The sequence below is a fragment of the Anabas testudineus genome, chromosome 17 (genome assembly GCF_900324465.2).
Source record: "Anabas testudineus chromosome 17, fAnaTes1.2, whole genome shotgun sequence".
NCBI lineage: Eukaryota > Metazoa > Chordata > Actinopteri > Anabantiformes > Anabantidae > Anabas > Anabas testudineus.
Genome location: NC_046626.1, coordinates 4,035,756 through 4,053,002, shown reverse-complemented (window position 1 = coordinate 4,053,002; position 17,247 = coordinate 4,035,756). Strand labels below are relative to the sequence as shown.

General features: G+C 40.7%; 1 protein-coding gene across 6 annotated transcripts in view; it reads right to left on the bottom strand.

The window, feature by feature from the left end:
• The window catches only part of astn1 (astrotactin 1), a 335,466-nt gene that overhangs the window by 11,645 nt on the left and 306,574 nt on the right, over positions 1–17,247 (bottom strand). For 5 of the 6 annotated variants that reach the window (XM_026373631.1, XM_026373633.1, XM_026373635.1 and 2 more), the window contains 3 exons: positions 5,818–5,953; positions 4,349–4,449; positions 1,708–1,891 (listed from right to left, as the gene is read on the bottom strand). In XM_026373631.1, coding sequence (XP_026229416.1) covers positions 1,708–1,891; positions 4,349–4,449; positions 5,818–5,953 — 421 coding nt within the window. Of the gene's footprint in view, positions 1–1,707; positions 1,892–3,878; positions 3,986–4,348; positions 4,450–5,817; positions 5,954–17,247 lie in introns of those variants that run through there. The other variant, XM_026373636.1, reaches the window with a different exon arrangement.

Below are 17,247 nucleotides of genomic sequence, written 5' to 3'. Positions count from 1 at the left end.
GTTTTAAGAACGTTAAATGGCTTATTTTCTGATAGAATATTAGGATGTAATTTATACACAAAACTGGGACCAGACAAAAGTTTTAGCAGGAGGCTAAAGCGGTTTTTATCAAACAAAAAAATAAATAAAAAAAAAAAGCCCTGACAACAGGTGTCCTTCCGGCGGATCCCGGCACTTTTCTTTTTCAGGAACCTAGAATCTTTTTATGTAATGTAATTGTTGCTGAAGGCTGAAATGTTGCACTGTTTACGGTGACAGTTCCAGAATTCATCTACTGTCTTACATCTACAGTATTTATTACCACTTACCATGTTTCCCTTCTTTCCCTTTGTCACACGCTGTCCGTACCTCTCCTGCACATGAGAAAGGCAGGATAAAGCAGCATCTAGAGTGTGTAGGACTTGAATTTGCTGTGCATCATCTGCTGTTGGCTACAGTGCAGTGAGCAGAAAATAGTTTGCATCAATTAGAAAATGAATAGTAGGGCCCAACTTTGCTTTACTGTGCACTAGCGTATTAATCAGTATATTCATACACAGCACATTTTGTTCTCTAGTGACTATTTCTGACAGCAGGCTGGTTTATGTGGAACTGACTAATAAGTATTAATAACTAATAACTGACTAACAGTATTTCTAAGTGTGTGTGTGTGCTTACAGTTAGATAAAGTACCACAGTTTACAATAGGGTGTGCTTTGAACTGTGGAGCTCTATCGCACAAAGCAACAAGCTAAATCAGACCTTGGATACATAGACAATACTTGTGAGCAGGATCAATCCACTGTTGGATTCGAACATTTTGTTTGTATCAACAGCAAGTTAAATATAGAATACGAAAAGCCTTTTTCTTTCAACAAACAGCTTTAGTTATATGACTTATGAATTGAATTGCACAACTGATGGCATGCAGCATGTCTCCTACATGTAGTTGGACTCACTCACTGAGTGAGGGCTCTAAATCCAGTTAGGATGGGAAGAGTTTTACTCAACCATTAGGAGGTAAACTAATCACTAATGGAGCATATCTGTAATTTTTATTCCAATGCAAATGTGCCCCATGTTTATTTTTTAATGATCTTACAGCTAAATCTGTGCCTGGGTTTTGCAAGACATTTAAAATAGCTGGTGACTATTTTCCTTGTGAGAGCACTGTCCGTTCAAATTGCACTTGAAAGTGACGCTCACACCAAACTGTGATCCAGCCCACACTCTTGTCTAGTTGCCACTTTCCTTCAATCTTGCAGCCAGGCTGTGCTGTTATTATTTGAAGATGTCAATATCAATTGCACAAGTTCAGTGCAGCAGATTGCACTTTGCTGGTGCGAGGGCAACTCATGAATGGTGCACACATCACTGCATTTTCAGACACTGATTACAGAGAACACAGTCTAGATCATTTAAATGGCTCAGTGTTTTGGTATTATGTAAAAGTGTGACTCAGGACAGACCTACAGGGCTTTGTATAATGTTGGGTACTTCTGATAAATTGGCCATCAAGCTAAAGTTGATGATCAATTTGCTTGAAGGAATGCATTTTTCTGATTTCAGGTCAGAAATGTGGGAATTTCTGAAATACAAACCCTTCCTTCATCTGACAGCCTGATAGTTTCTGTCATTTTCCTTTCTTGTCTCCTACAGTTTCAAAGGTACAACTCTGGAAAGCTATAAAAAGCTAACCTGCTAAAAGAGGTTAAATGATAATGGTACCTGGGTCCAAGCTCATCCTCACACCTCCAGGTGAATTCCCCGAAGCTCTCGTAGCGCTGGTTGTAGTGGTAGAGGACACGGTGCAGCGTGGGAGCACCCAGGTCCATTAGAGTGTTGTATGCAGTCTGCTGCTCCTTCCCACTGGTGTAGCCGTTGAACAGGTTATAGATCTTATCAGCTATTTCTGGAAAGATAAAAACAATCAGAGGTCAACACAATCAGGTTCAATGAACACTGGCTTTCTGCAGCATCATCTGCAAGGTATTAGCTGCAAACTAGGTGTATGACACAGTTTCAAAACCTCAAGACCCAGTACGGGACCTAGTCAGGGATGCCAGTAATCAGCACACAGCCTTCTTTCTGTTTATCAAACTGGTCAGCTCACGCTATTCGATACCAAACTATACCTCAGGGAAGAGGAAGGAAGACCATCTAAAGTTGGTGACAGCTTTATCTGGAAACAGCGTTCTACTGCTGCTGTTTTGGAGACACCGTAAAGACTTACACTTCTTCTCTTGGCTGGAGAAATTCTCCCTTCAGGACATCAGAATTTCTGACAACTAGGGCGAATCAGTCTTGTAGCTAGAAGAAACTACTTGGATGAGAATTTGATTTTCCTAGGCCAGTTACTTTGAATTAAACAATAATGGGAAGTAATGAAAATATTGTAAATATTTCCACTTTATTTCAATTATATTGTTGGAAGGAATTCTGGAACAGATTGATGAATTAGTCTAGTTAAATGTTGGCCAATAGGGTTGCACCTGCTGTTTTATGGTCCTTGTGCAACAGTCACAGTGCTTGTTCCATGTAATTTTCTTGCTTGAACTATTTGATACGAAAACAGACAGATTCTACAGAAGACTAACCAGTAAACTATCGGGAAACTTGCAATAATCGAGACAAAAACAAACTGGGTAAGAGATCATTTGGCAGATATTGAACCTACTGCAGATCAGCTGCATTGTTATTTTACTTGAAAATTAACTTTGGGAGCTGCAGGGATGCTTAATCGTGAGCGGCATGCAATGCTCCATAGGCAGAGATTTTCGCGCCACTAGTGAAGACATCAAAACAACAAGAATTTAATTCCCAAGAATAGAGATCAGTGAACTTGACCTTTGACCATGAAAATTAGTTCATCCTTGAGTCTGCGTAAACATTAGTTCCATATTTAAAGAAACCTGATGAATGGATGGAAGGGATGAATGGACAGCCTAAACCTTGCCTCTGGTAAAAATCAGTCAAGTTGAAGTAGTTGCCCTTCTCTGATTTGTTAGAAGGGTGAGCCTTGCTTAAAAAGCCTTACCAGGGAATCTGCACTACTGCCTCAGAGCTAGGGGGTGAGGAATTTGAAATACCAACTGGGTGTCTTTGTGTGTGGAGTTTACATGTTCTCCCCATGCCCACCAACTACTTTGGTTTCCTCCCACACATGCATTTAGGGTTAATTAAGGAGTTTAATTTTCCTGTAGCTTGTTCATGAACACGTAAACTTCTCTGTCTCCGCATGGCTCTCTGTGTGTGTCAACCCTGAGATAGACAGGCGACCTGTCAAAGACGTACACAGGTTCCACTACCCAGGCAGATGAGTTCCCCCATCCCTTAAACCAGAAAGTAACAGCATCAGATGAGAACCCACAGCAATGCTTCCCAGAGAAGTAGACACATTTCAACGCCAGCTATTTGGACATGACATGACGAAGAAGAAGTGAATTACTTGGGCCAACCTAGTCTCCACCATCACCTGACCTAAAGCCAACTGAGATAGCTTGGGTTGAGTTGTGCTGCGGCGTGTGGCGTGCAGCAAAAGCAGCCAGCAGGTGCTCCACATATGTGGGAACTGCTGCTGCTGAGAAGCATTCCAGGTAACTACTTGGCAAGGCTGGTTCAGACAATGCCGCAAGTGTATAAAGCTGTTTTAAAAGTAAAAGGTGGCTACTCTGAAGCATCTGCAGTTCAAAACCTCTTTTGCTTTGTTTACACATTTTTACTTATTACATAGCTCCATATATGTTTCAGTGCTACTAGAGGCTGTGAGATGCACTTTTTCCTACTCTTTCTCTACTGCATACCCATTTTGCATTTTAAATCAATAAAACAGATGTCATTTTACATGCATATCTTGGTATCAGTAGCATATTAAAATAAATAAATCTCTCAAAAACACATAGTGGATAGATATTTTCTTCAGATAAGAAATGTTTATTTGTGGGCCTTCAGGTTAGGAACTTGTTCGCCTGTCATGACCCGGCCTGGGTAATGACGCCAGTAAAATCTGTAAAAAACAAAACCACAGAGTGGAAGTATTGAATTTCTTACCATTCATGTATTTCCAGGCATTAAAATTAACAACATAAGCCCAGAAGTAACACAATTCACTGGCTGGCCTACACATTCTGCAGTAATATCTTTGCTATGAACCTCTCACTGGTGCTGAATGGGAAAGAAAAATTAATCTCTGTATCTTCCTTACTTTTTAAATAGAGTGCTATGTTTTATAGTCAAATCACTGCAAGGTTGTGATGTACACTATCCATAAACATTTAGATTCAGCAGAAGAGAGCTTCTGTAAGCCACCTGTGCGGAGGATTGAAATACCATTCACCCTTCTGTCGCCTGTCTGCCTCTCTGCCCTCACCTTGTGCTTTGACGTCATCCACAGTTGGACATGGAGTTTTGATGGTGACCTCACTTGGGCTGGAACGGCGCCCTGTATTGTCCACTGCCCACAGTCGGAACCTGCACACACACAGATGCGCAAACATTTAAAACCCAGCAATGCAGTTTGATAAATCTGCTGCTGCATTACCTGCGTTCAGTTAACAGCAATCCTGTATAATCAATGCAGAACTGCTGCTGGTGCTAGAATGACAATAAATACGTCTGTACAGAACTAAAGGGCTGGAATTTCACTGAAAGGATAACTCCACCTAGTGGGCAAAATAGGACTTGCATCCACCTGCAGCTTCAAAGAATGAAGCAGCACCACACCCTGCAGTGAGGAAAGAGATTTTTACTAGCTTGGAGTTTTATTGAAACTGCAGTTCCAGAGTTCAAAAGAATGACTAGACTACAGGTGTGCATATTTTAGTGAGAGGGGGATATGATACATGATACATGTTAACATAACTGCAAAGACTGAACATTTGATGCAGCAGCTGGGATGTTTTCTGCCATGCTTCGATAAGAGCATATACATGTTTTACCCTGCACAATGTATTTTCCCAATACGGGATGCCGATCTGAAGCTCAGCCTGCAGGCAGAGATGAAGCCTCGAGTTGGGAAAGATGGATGAGCTGATACACAGGATAGCAAAATCCCCACTGATTCTGGGATTAATAGGGCATGTCGAGTGGCTCACTCAGCCCCCATACATCAAAACTGTTTAAAAAGGCTCTGTCCGTAGGCCTGTTGCCCTTTTTTTTTGTCTTATGATCTCTCTCCTTCTCTTTCCTTCCCTTTGTACTTTGCTTTTCATCTTTTTTCCACCTGTCTTTCTTCATTTTATCTCCTTTCTACCCCAAAACTTTGCTTCTGCTTCATTTGGCGCATTATTCTATTTCACATCTTCTATTTCCTCCTGTCAAAGCTGATAAGATATCAGATAGGTGTCAGCATGTGCATAAGAGCACCTAAGCATCTGGTGAGTGAGTATCTGAGTGATAAGAGAAGTGACTTCTGTCATGGTCACGGCATCACACTGCCAAACGCCTTCACTTAGGAGGTTAATTTAGCACACATAGTCAGTTGCTACTTACGTTTTTTACAATGTAACTTGCAACTTACCCTCTTTTCAGAAAATTAGTAAATTTTGTGCGACTTTGACTAAACTGCAATTTGGATATGACACTACCTTTGAACTCCACAATAAAAAAACAAACAATATACTATAGTAGGGTGTATGCTACTATGGAATAGTAGCATACATATTCAAGTACATAGTTTCGAACAGTGCAAACAGCTATTCTGTCAATTTTGCATGAATACAGTTTGTGCACTTTTGCTTTACTTTCTATTAGAAGTCATTTGAACTGCGACCTGGTATCAGCATCAGTTATCACGTTTAGTTTGCATGTTCATGAAAAAAAGAGAGTAAGTAATCCTACATGTATGTGGTATCAGGCTCCAGGCAGCGAATGATCATACTGATCGAAGACGAGAGGAGGTTGGGGATGTCCCCTAACATCACGCATGGAGACCTGGCCCCAGACAAGATGTCATCCACGAAGCTCAGAAGGGTTTCTGCCACAAAGAGAAACGAACATGTTGAGACAGCAAATTGATCCAACAATTTCACATGCCATTTCAGGATACATTTTGCATTTTGGTACATTCTGCTTCATCTTCAATAAAAAACAAGAGAAACGAATATGAATCAGACTTGTTTTTGAGTTCAGCAAAATACACTGCCCAAAGAAAAAGTCACCTCCTTGATTTAACTAAGCAGGTAACAACAGGTACAGGTAAGAGCATCCCATTGGATAATTACTCCATTGATGATTATTTTTCAGCAGACAAGTTATTTGACCCTAACTGATGCAGTGAGTAGCTTCTCATTTCCTAAACAACCATGTCAGAAGACACATCCTGTGGACGTGGAAAAGATGTTAATCTGTTTCAGAAGAGTCAAATTATTGGCATGAATCAAGCAAAGACAACATCTAAGGAGATTGATGAAACTACTAAAACAGTTTGAAGAAGTGTCCAATGGAAGAAGGTCATGTGGTCTGATGAGACCAGATTTACCCTGTTCCAGAGTGATCGATGCACCGGGGTAAGAAGACGGGTGAAGTGATGCACCCTTGATGTCTAGTGCCTACTGTACAAGCCTGTGGGGGCAGTGCTATGATCTGGGGTTGCTGCAGTTGGTCAGGTCTAGGTTCAGCAACGTTATGTGTCCAATAAAATGAGGTCAGCTGACTACCTGAATGTACTGAATGACCAGGTTATTGCATCACTTTTTTTTTCTTCCCTGATGACATGGGCATATCCCAAGATGACAATACCAGGGTTCATCAGGCTCAAATTGTGTCTATTTAGCAGTGGTTCAGGCAGCATGACACATAATTTTCACATGGATTGACCACTACAGAGTCCAGGCCTGAACCCCATTGACAATCTTTGGGATGTGCTGGAGAAGACTTTGTGCAGTGGTCCAACTCTCCCATCATCAATACAAGATGTTGTATTGATCTTGGCAAAAAATGAACGGGAATAAATGTCGAGACATTGCAGAAGCTTATCGAAACGATGCCACTTTGAATATGTGCCGTACTCAAAGCTAATAGTGGTCCAACAAAATATTAGAACGTGTGATTTGTTTTTTTTATTTAAATAACACATGAAATGAGAGTGCCCTGGACAAAAAGATGGAACCCTTAACCTAATGGCCCTAAACCCTTTTGTTGCACAACCTTTAGAGAGCAATCACTGCAAACAAGTAGTTACTGTAGTTATAAATTAGATTTTACACTAATTGTGGTTTATTTTGATTTGTGGAAGCGTTCCAACAAATTTCTGTCTGTAAACACACTCAATGTTTTCACTTTTGAACTACTCTGAGGTAAGATAAGCTCTGCTAAACTTCACCAGGGGTAAATAAAGTATATAAAGAACAGGGATATGCCTGTTATGTGCAGATTAATGAAACCTGACATTGGACATAGCTCTTTTGTTCCGTAAACAGACCAAAACGTAAAACAGATGAGCACCGCTTTGCTTTACCACAACACTGACTCTAAGCACAGTGTGTACCTGTAAGGCCTATCCATGAAGGGTCACGTTTTGTTTTTAAATGTTCCAGTGTCCACCGTGGAAAGTGAATCCATTTTCTTTTTCAAGGGCAGACAATCTGTCAGCGTGTCAATAATTAGCGAGCAATTCTCTCCTCTGCGTGACAATGAGATTTAATCAGCTGGTTAATCAGATACATGAATGGTCAGATTCATTAGAGAAGCAGCGATTAGCTGCTCAGCTATTACCTTAACAGTGATTCAGTTCTACACATTCAGCGCATTTTGATCTTCCACTTTGAGAGACATTTCTCTCACCACAGGATGTACTTTTTCTATTTCTGTGCCTGAAATAATCTTGCCATCATCTGCGAGGTTATAAAATAGCACATGCAGTCGTTCACTTAAAGCAGGTGTCAAAATCTTAAAAACCCCAACAAATATAAAGGACTGGAGTTGTGAAAAAAAAAAAGGCTTTGAGAAGGTTCAGGGTTGATGGCGGGGGCGTCCTTTTTTTAAAGTAGTTTTTTTAAAAGTTTCCTAACGTTGTGAAATTCCTGCCTCTGACATGCGGATAAGCCCACCCCTGCCCAGCTCTACAGTAATTGTATAGGTAACACCCTACACTGGTGATGGAGCAGTCGTAAACAAGACTCACACAGACAAACAACTTTCGGTGAATAAAACGTCACACAAAACGGCACAGTATTTATTAAACCCTTTGAAGTTTTCAGTCAGAGAGAAAGGACTGGGATTGTTTTTTTTAAATACATCCATCTTTATGAACTGCTGACAAACTGTGATTAGAAAAAACTCCAAGACATTGACCAGATATTCAGATACATTCACCTGAGCACGTAAGAGAGAAGCAACCCTCTGACCCCCAGCTTCTCCTCAGAACTCCATTCCTGCCGCTCAGGCTTGTGGTGACACATGCAGCATGCTATGTTTTCCCAGCTGGCACTGCATACGTCAAAAGGGCATTTGGCCACAGTGCAATTCACTGGAAAGAGGAAAAACCCTCTGCTCGGATGAGCCAACACTCTGTTTGTGCGTGTGTGTGCGCAAAGGTGTGAGATGATGGGGGCTCTGAGGTGGTCATCTGTGATACTCTTCTGTACAAGCAGTGCCTGTATTAATACATGTTTGTGTGAAATGATGGACGCCCTAAGGTGGCCACCTGTGCCTTTCTTCCACAAGAGTCTTGCCTCTACATACAGTATGTGTGTGTGTGTGTGAGTGATGTGGAAGGTGGGGCACCTACGTCTTCCCTGTCAACCCTCGGCATGTGTCACCAGCTGGTGAACAGCAGGCCAAGTGCCACAGAGTTGCGGATAGTAAGCCCGAGGAGAAAAAAAGTGCATAGCAGCTGTCAGAGAGAGGTGTTTACCCAGCGCTGAGACTGACACACGGGTGAAAGATATAAACAGTGCTGGAGATGTAAATGAAAAGTGACATTGTGAGGCTTTGCACCACTTAGCATATTAATTGCAAAGCTGTTTGGAATATCTGTCTAGCGTGTAAGGGGGGCATATAAAAAGGAAGCTGTTTGAAAACTCACACACAACACAGCTGGGAAATATGTTAAGTAATTCTCTCAATATCTGAGCAAGTTGAGCTCTAGATGGGAAACATCAATCCTCATATGCAGCTAACAGTGTGTCGGAGCATCCCAATATTTGTGAATATTAACCACTGCTCGTGTTTACTACAGCTGTCTCTTAGTGCAGACCTTTATGAGGCAAACTAAAGTATGTGTAAAGACATTAATGAAAACTGGGTAAATGTGCCGAAGGCAGGATGTTTGCTCATTTTATTAACCATTCAGGCCACAAATTTAATCTTTTTGTGGTTGGAAAATAGAATTAAACAGCACAAGAAGCAAGGGCAAGGCAATTCCTAAGCTCACTTACACATTATGTCTCACTGTAATGTGATGTCTGATTCTGCAGCTAGATGCAACCACTGGGAGGAAATCGACCCTAAATCTTCAGCGTAGTGTTATGGCTGATCGCTTAAACCCGCTGCTCAAACAAAACGGAATGCATCAGTAATCATTAACATACTGAATACAATGTGTGACAACTGGATAGAAGTACAATTACAATGTGAACTTTGTAACAGGACAAAACTAAAGAAAGTTATGATTTTGTATTTTTTGTTTTGCTAACTTCACCCTGAATTCAAGGGGTTGCTCACATGAGAATGTTGAGGTATGTTATAACTTGTGTAGCAGAGAAAACAGAAGCGAACAGTCAAAATACAACCCAGACTATCTGTCGTGAAGATCAATCACAGTCATGCTGGCCTTGGATCTCAACTTTGACCTATAGTATTATGTGTTCGATGTAGGCACACAGTTCTGTGCGAAATCATGTAATTTTAAAAACACAAAAACAAGGTGCACTTGTTGACAGTTTTACCTCCACGTAAATTGGCCTAGAAATTCTGGATGAATTGTTGGCTTGTTTACAACCTGTCCATCATCTGCCGCCTCTTGTTTTTTGCTCTTTCGGACCTTCGTGTAGTAAAGTTTATGTTTTCCCAGATCTCGGCAATTTGCTGACTTCAAACTCAACCATGCTGTCGATGCTGTCAAAACTACAATCCTAAGAACTTAATTAAAGTTAAGCAGGAATTTTCCTTTGGAAATTCCACCCAGGACATCCGTTATTTTGCTCTCTTGAACCATATTACATATTTGGCCTCACCTCAATCACTGATGTCAAGGCATGTATTTTGCCTTTGGCAGTGTCAAACGGACTGTGATTAGAAAATTGTTCGCCAAGTACAGATTGATGATCCATTCTCACACGTACACCTCCCCGTCTGCAATCACTCCCAAATCACATTTCTCACGCTGTAAAGTTGTGCAGAAGGTGAAGGAAACCGGCTCAAAACGGACTCTGCATGAACCCTTTTAAACACAGCACTGATGTAGATATGGGTCTCTCAAAAACATGAAAATACCTTAGCAACTTTGGATCACCTTATTCTGTGGTGGACTGACACATAACGCTATTACTCTGTGGGTTCAAGCTCTGCCATCCACTCTTTATCTGTCCAATCTTTCCTGTCAATCTCATCTATAACCCGTAAACCACCTGCAGGAGAACAGCAGTAAACAGCCCATTATAAACAGTTTGAGGAACCCAGCTTGTGCGTTGTCATGATGAGGGGAGTGCTTGATGTGGGTGGCCTGCTGGCCAAAAGAACAGAAAGTACACCTTGTTTGAGTATAACAAATATCTCAGTCAAACCAGACGCATAACATCATGTACGCATAACACTATGTCCTGCCATGGCATTTATAGACATTACTCAACCACATGGGAATAAAAAATACATGGAAACAAAATGTGTCTCTAATTTGTTGATTGTTGACAGACAGCTAAAAATATGAAAGCCTTTATCCTTGATGGCTGCTGACTTACCAGCTTGTGATGGTTACTATGGACTTGAAAACAGCATGCAAGAATTCTGACCTTTTGGATTTCTACATGTTGTTATCACCTGATTATTTCATTTAAATAGCTCGATTTAATACTTGAAGTGTTTCATTGTTGTGAAACTTTAGTCAGGTTGCAACCTGGCCCCCTACAAGGTTAATATGATCCCGATTATCTAGGTGGTTGCATAACCCTCCCCAAGAATGCCATACAACAATTTTAACAGAGCAAGAACAGTGTTGATTTACTGCGAGACACAGTACATAAAGAAAAGCTATTTTTCATTCTAGCATGAACTAGGACTGTGCAACGTTTAGTTAGATAAAAAAAAACAACAACAACAAAAAAAACACGACTGCAGGTGGTTGCAAAAAAGCAGCATTTTAAATCAAAAGAGGAAAAATAAGGTTTGATGATTTATGGCATCTTGGAATTGACAACTGGATCTGTTGACAAGACATATTGAAATGTATTTTCTTTTAGCAGGAGTAACGGTCTGCGCTCCCCACCTCTGAGGAACTTGATCCTGTATTTCATCTCTACAGTGCAGGCCAGCCGGCCTTTCCTAGGATGACTTTGGTAGACTTTAAAAAGATCAGTTGGGAAGGGCTGTAAATCTGTCTATTTAGCAAAATTGGTAAATCTGCCTGCAACAGGAAATTCTAGCTTGATGCAGTAATTCCTGGGGAAATAGGTCTACTGTAAATGTGAAACTTAAAGTATGGTATTGCAATAAAATTGGATCTTTTTTTTCTTTTTAAATTTATGGCTATAGGCAGAGATTTGCTTGGCTTTGTTCAAGCACTCTCCCCAAAAAAGGGGGCGCAAATAAAATGAACCATCCATAAAAATTCAGCTTTCATGCATAACCTGCAAATATTAGCATGTCTGGTTAACTAGCCATTGAACATATACAAAAAACAGGGACTTTGATATAGAAATACCATGAACAAACAATGGTAAAGAAGAGCAAAAACTGTTTTGATACAGCTGATTTAATAATCATTTAATCAATCATCTATTCATTTTTTATATCTGTAAAGTTTTCACAGAACTTAGAAAAGTTGGTTTTATCAAATTGTGAAATCTTTGGTCAATGACTAACAATTTGAAATCTTTGATCAATGACTAACATTTAAAAAGACAGAAATGAATAGTTAAACTCTCTTAAAATATATATAAAAATATATATCAAGTGCTTTATTTGCTAATTCAGTGGACGCTGATGACACTGTGCTAAACATGAGAACAGGTAACACAATAGGTTTTAAACGGTTTAACCATCTTTACAAACATAATGGGTTTATCCTGTGTGAGGTTAAGTAAATCCAAGTCTGATCTACGACAGAACATTATGGAGATCCAATTTTAGAGGGCTAGGATTAGGAGAGAGACACAGCTCTGAGGGACTTGTCATTCAGCTGGAGTTGTTTACTCTCCGCATTCTTTAAGTATGATTGGTTGGAAAAATCAAGAATTGCCAGGACACTGTTGTGAGTTATGGGATGCCTCACCTTTTGAAGTGCAGCCTGCTGTCATCATTTCAGTTGTGCAGGCCTGGACCTTTAGTGTGTGTGTGTGTGTGTGTGTGTATGTGTGTGTGTGTGTGTGTATGTGTGTGTGTGTGTACACACTTCCAGCAAATCCACTGTTGTTTTTCTCTGCTCCTTAATGAAAAGGACAGGTGCTTTAAAGATGATAATATTTTTACTTTGGAATCTTAATGTCTATTGGACATCAGACATCAGATAGCTCTATATGGGAATACAGGGGCTCGCACTTAAATGATGGTGCCACTCGCTTCTTATATGGGCCTATGTCTATTCATGAATGTTTTTCGGTGATGTCAGGCCTTTTATAGCATGCAAATAGCTGTTGTGAATTCCACAATGAGATAACACACCTCATAATTTTGCTAAGGATTGCTTCCCAGAGTTTGTGTTGTTGTTTGAATGAATAAATTCCTACATTCATTAATGGGATTTGCAAGGAGGTGGTGGGGCATATACTGTGCAGGACCGACACTAGTTTAATCCAGACGTCCATGTGAGGTTGAGGGCTAGAGTAAGATTGTGTTTTGGTTTAACTTTAGATACCCATGTTGTGTATGAAGTGACTCTATTAAGCCAGTTCACAGTCATTACCTGACCTTAACCCAGTGCTAGTGCTGCGAGTGTCTAAACCCAACCATAAAAATAGTTTAGCTGCTAACAGCACCATGTCTTACAATGAAACAGAAGTCAGGTTTCAAGAAGTACATAGTGTGTCACAGAGCTGATAAAGTGAGAGTAGAGTGGGAAAGAGAAAAAACAACAGTGAGGCAAGGAGAGACAGAGAGCCAAACGGGAAGTTTACAGTGACACCCACACACACACACACACACACACACGGACTGAAGGTCCAGGCCTGCACAAGTGAACTGATGACAGCAGGCTGTACTTAAAAGTTGCCCATAAGTTTGACCACTTCAACTTAAATGTTTTCCTTTCTCCATTCTGTAACAGGTTTCACTATGGGCTGCCTGGGAATTCATCCACTTGTGTTAAAGCAGACAGCTTCCTTGTAACAAGCTGTAATTGGCAGCTACACACACATACACAATTGGCAGCAAAAGCTTTAGCAAAAAACATCTGGACTTGGTTGTCTACCTTTCCATTGAATAAAACGCCAAAGACACCAGCAACACAACAACAACATATCAGGACAAACCCTTCACTGTTGTTTCTTGGCACAACCACTACTGGGCCATGGTGATTGGCCACACAATGGAGATTGTTCTTAATCTCCGAAGAACAACATCCCTTTGAATGTTGTCGGGTACTTGTTGAAAAGAAGATTTAGAAATAATAAGATAAGGAAGATGAGGCTGGGATGGCCTCACGGTGTTGTTTTAACAAAACATCCTTGCGTGAAAGACAAGGAGGAACAGCCCTCCTGTCTGCATGCACTTTCTCCCAGTTTGGTTTGATATGCTTACTGCTGAGCTGCCATTTGCGTCACAGCAGCATAATTCATAGAACATTAAATCTTCACAAGGGCGAAAAATTGTTTTATAATTTGATGGAAGTGCATCTGACCAAATTGATAACAGTTGCTGTGAAAGAGCTTTGCACGGCAACTGTAAATATAGCCAAATACGTCAATAAAAGAATGAAACACCTTGGACAAAGTGGGATACAACAGTCAATTACCTAGAGTCGAGGCTAAAGGCTGCATGCCTGTCATACCTTGTAAACAACTGTAGCCTACAGGTAAAAACAGTTACACAGAGCCTGCAGGCCCACGTATTAATGCTTTTTATGGGGAAAGTCAACATTTGGCTTCGACAGCTCTGCCTTCCCCTCTCACTTTTTCTTTATCTGTCATTCTCCCACTCAATTTGTCTCAATGCTCAGTTCACGCTGACAGCGTTGTTAAGTGCTTCTGGAGCGCTTAAGCGGTTCGTCAGTCGTTCAGTCTCACGCAACCGAGAAGCTTCTATTTCTACAAGCGTGTCAGTTCACACCAACTTGCTCCAATTTTTCTTTTCTTTGCGTGCTTAGTAAAGCACAATCTCCCCAAGGGGAACATTCAAAGCACACAGATTTTGCAGGTTTCTATGAACTTGTGAACTAAACCTAAAAAGACTCATCAAGGCCGATAACTTTATAGTTTTGCCAATGCTTCAAAAACAGTGCCTGTTTTTCTTTGTCTGTCAATTTGATGGCTAGCTTTGGTTGTATTTCTCCTATTAGACAGTGAAGAACAAGGTGGACAGCGGCTGTCCTTTCATCTGCGCCGATAAAAGGAAAACTAGTTCTATGGGCAGTGATGAATTAACCAAACTATACAGTCTGTATAATGGTTAGTTTGCTTCCTTTGCATCCTTCTTTCTTTTCTTTTCACACCCAAATCCTCCTACGCTGTCCTTTGGATGGAGATCATTCTAAGCTCTCTGGACATCAGATCCAGCAACAGAAAGGGCTCCATGTACAGTGGTTCACTGTTCTCACACACTACTTAAACACCTAGTTTGTATTGCAGCACCAACATCTATATAAAGTGGCTTCATTCAGCTTCAGTCTGGATTCAGAGTTCGAAATTGCTTGTGAAGTCAAGTTGTCATGGCAACCTTGAGTGGCCAAACCTAAGCAATCAACTCAGTCAGGTCATTTGCTTGAATCAGTTTACCCATTCCAACGCTTTAGGCAAATGCAATGAAAGGCCTCGTGTTTCAGAGCATACAAGCAGAGTACAAGCACAGTGCTCTCTGCTGTTCATATGCGCATACTGTAAGTGGTGTTTTGCACAGGGCAACAGAGAGAGTTATGTGTGGTATTCAGAAGAGGAATAACAGATCCACATGGAGCGCGAGCAGCAAGCAGGGCCCAAGATGAATCAGACAGTACCGCAATTCTGTTACTCTGCAGTAAGTATTTTTCATTAATTCCATGGCCATGGCAAGAGGGACTTAGCCTCTGACATAAGGAACATTTATCTTCTTCATGATGATATCCAAAGAGGCCTATCTGCTCTTCAATAGAAGTTTCAGCCAAAATATCCTTTTACATATAGCAGTTCAAAGCCACCATCAGAAATTGCTGACTTAACAGACACTGAGCTACAGTAAGTGACACCGGCCACCATAGTTTCAATACTTTACTTATATACTTAAATATAATAAAGATTTTTAGTAATGCCCTGTCAATTATAAAATATAAAATATCTCATCAGCTGACTGTCCTTATCTTTTAGACCTAACTCTAAGGAAAGTGTGAGTCTGAATAACCTAAAATTAACAATAACCAATAGAAGAAATAGCCACTAAAAAAGCATTGCATGAGTGTACGTGTTTTTGTAAGTATTAGGTCATTCGCTCATTCGGATTCCCAGCAGCCAAAGTGAGACACTGGCGGTAATACATTCCTCGCAAATGAATCTTTTTTTTTTTTCACCTCATGGAGAAATTGAGCTCCTCTGTAAGGTATTTCAGCCTTAACATGTTTTACTCAATCCTGCCATATTTTACCTAAACCACTTTTTCTCTTAACAGGGTTGTCATGGCTGGGCCCCTGTTGTATCTGTCTTGCTCTGCGGGGAATACTTGGCTACAAGGGCAATCTTAGTTGTCACTGCGTGAGTGGCAGGGTACACCCTGGACAAACTACCCGTCTATCATAGAGACAGACAACCATTCACACTCTAACCATTAAACTCACCGATTGACTCTACACAGAAAAGCCACAGCTGGCTGGCAGGTTCAAACCCATTACATTCTAGCTGTGAGGCAAGAGTGCTAACCACTCTCTAAATAGGACAATAGGAAAGCAGTAAAGTAAGCTCAAAAACCTGCTTTTAAAATCAGCACTAAATGTTTGTATCAGTGATATACTGTGAAGTCATTACAAGCTTTCTGCAGCATTCTGATGTCAAGGTGCACTAACCCCCAGTAGAGGCAAATTAGCACTTGGTGATGGCTCCTAAGAAAAATCCTGTGATTGGTATTTGAAGATGGTTTTGCTAAAGATGTATGTTCACTTCTAACATAATATAGTTGGGTAGACTTAAATTTGGATGGAAATCTCTCAATTTCTGAATTTGTCCAAGGAAAAAAGCACTGATTGGTGTGAGAATGCTCACTAGCCTCTCATTTAAGCCACTGCATCTCTATGTGATATACTGATGTCTGCCTATTTCAGAAAGGAAAGCACTGACTCACATCTGTTTAAGTATTGAAGAAGATTTCACAAAGGTTCAGCCTTCTTGGAATCCCTTGGTGCAAGCTGCTCCAACTTGAGACTTCACAGGGAGACATCAATGCTCATGTTGGCAAAAAAACGGAGAAACCCAGAGTGATTGGGATCTTAAAATCAATTGGTATTTTGTTATTGTACAAGTCATGGACTAGATATTTCATAAATGTGTGTGTAAGCCGATTACCATGCCAAAGACTGATGATGAACTTTGCGTATCATAACACTAAATCTAAATTGTCAATCTTTAACAGTCAAGTAAAGAGAATTGCAGAACCGTTGACCTACGACCACCTGCGGTAAATTGGATCAGATTATTGGAAATGCTGCCTGACTTGATTACCCCTGATGTACAGTGAAGATAAGATGGGCATTGGTTCACAAGATTCAAAAATCCTGCTCCAGTAGAAACTTTACCTGCGGTTTTGGAAGTTTGGGACTTGCAGTGGTTGGAAGGTTCAGCACGCCCAAATCTGAGGACATGCTACTATTGCTGGGTTGAAAGAGAGTTCTACCAGTATTGTATCAAGTTTATCTTGAAACCGTTATGTCCTTCACGTTATAATCACAACCTTAAGGCTCATTCTCAGGATTTGGCAGGTGGCGTTACTCTCTCTGCAACC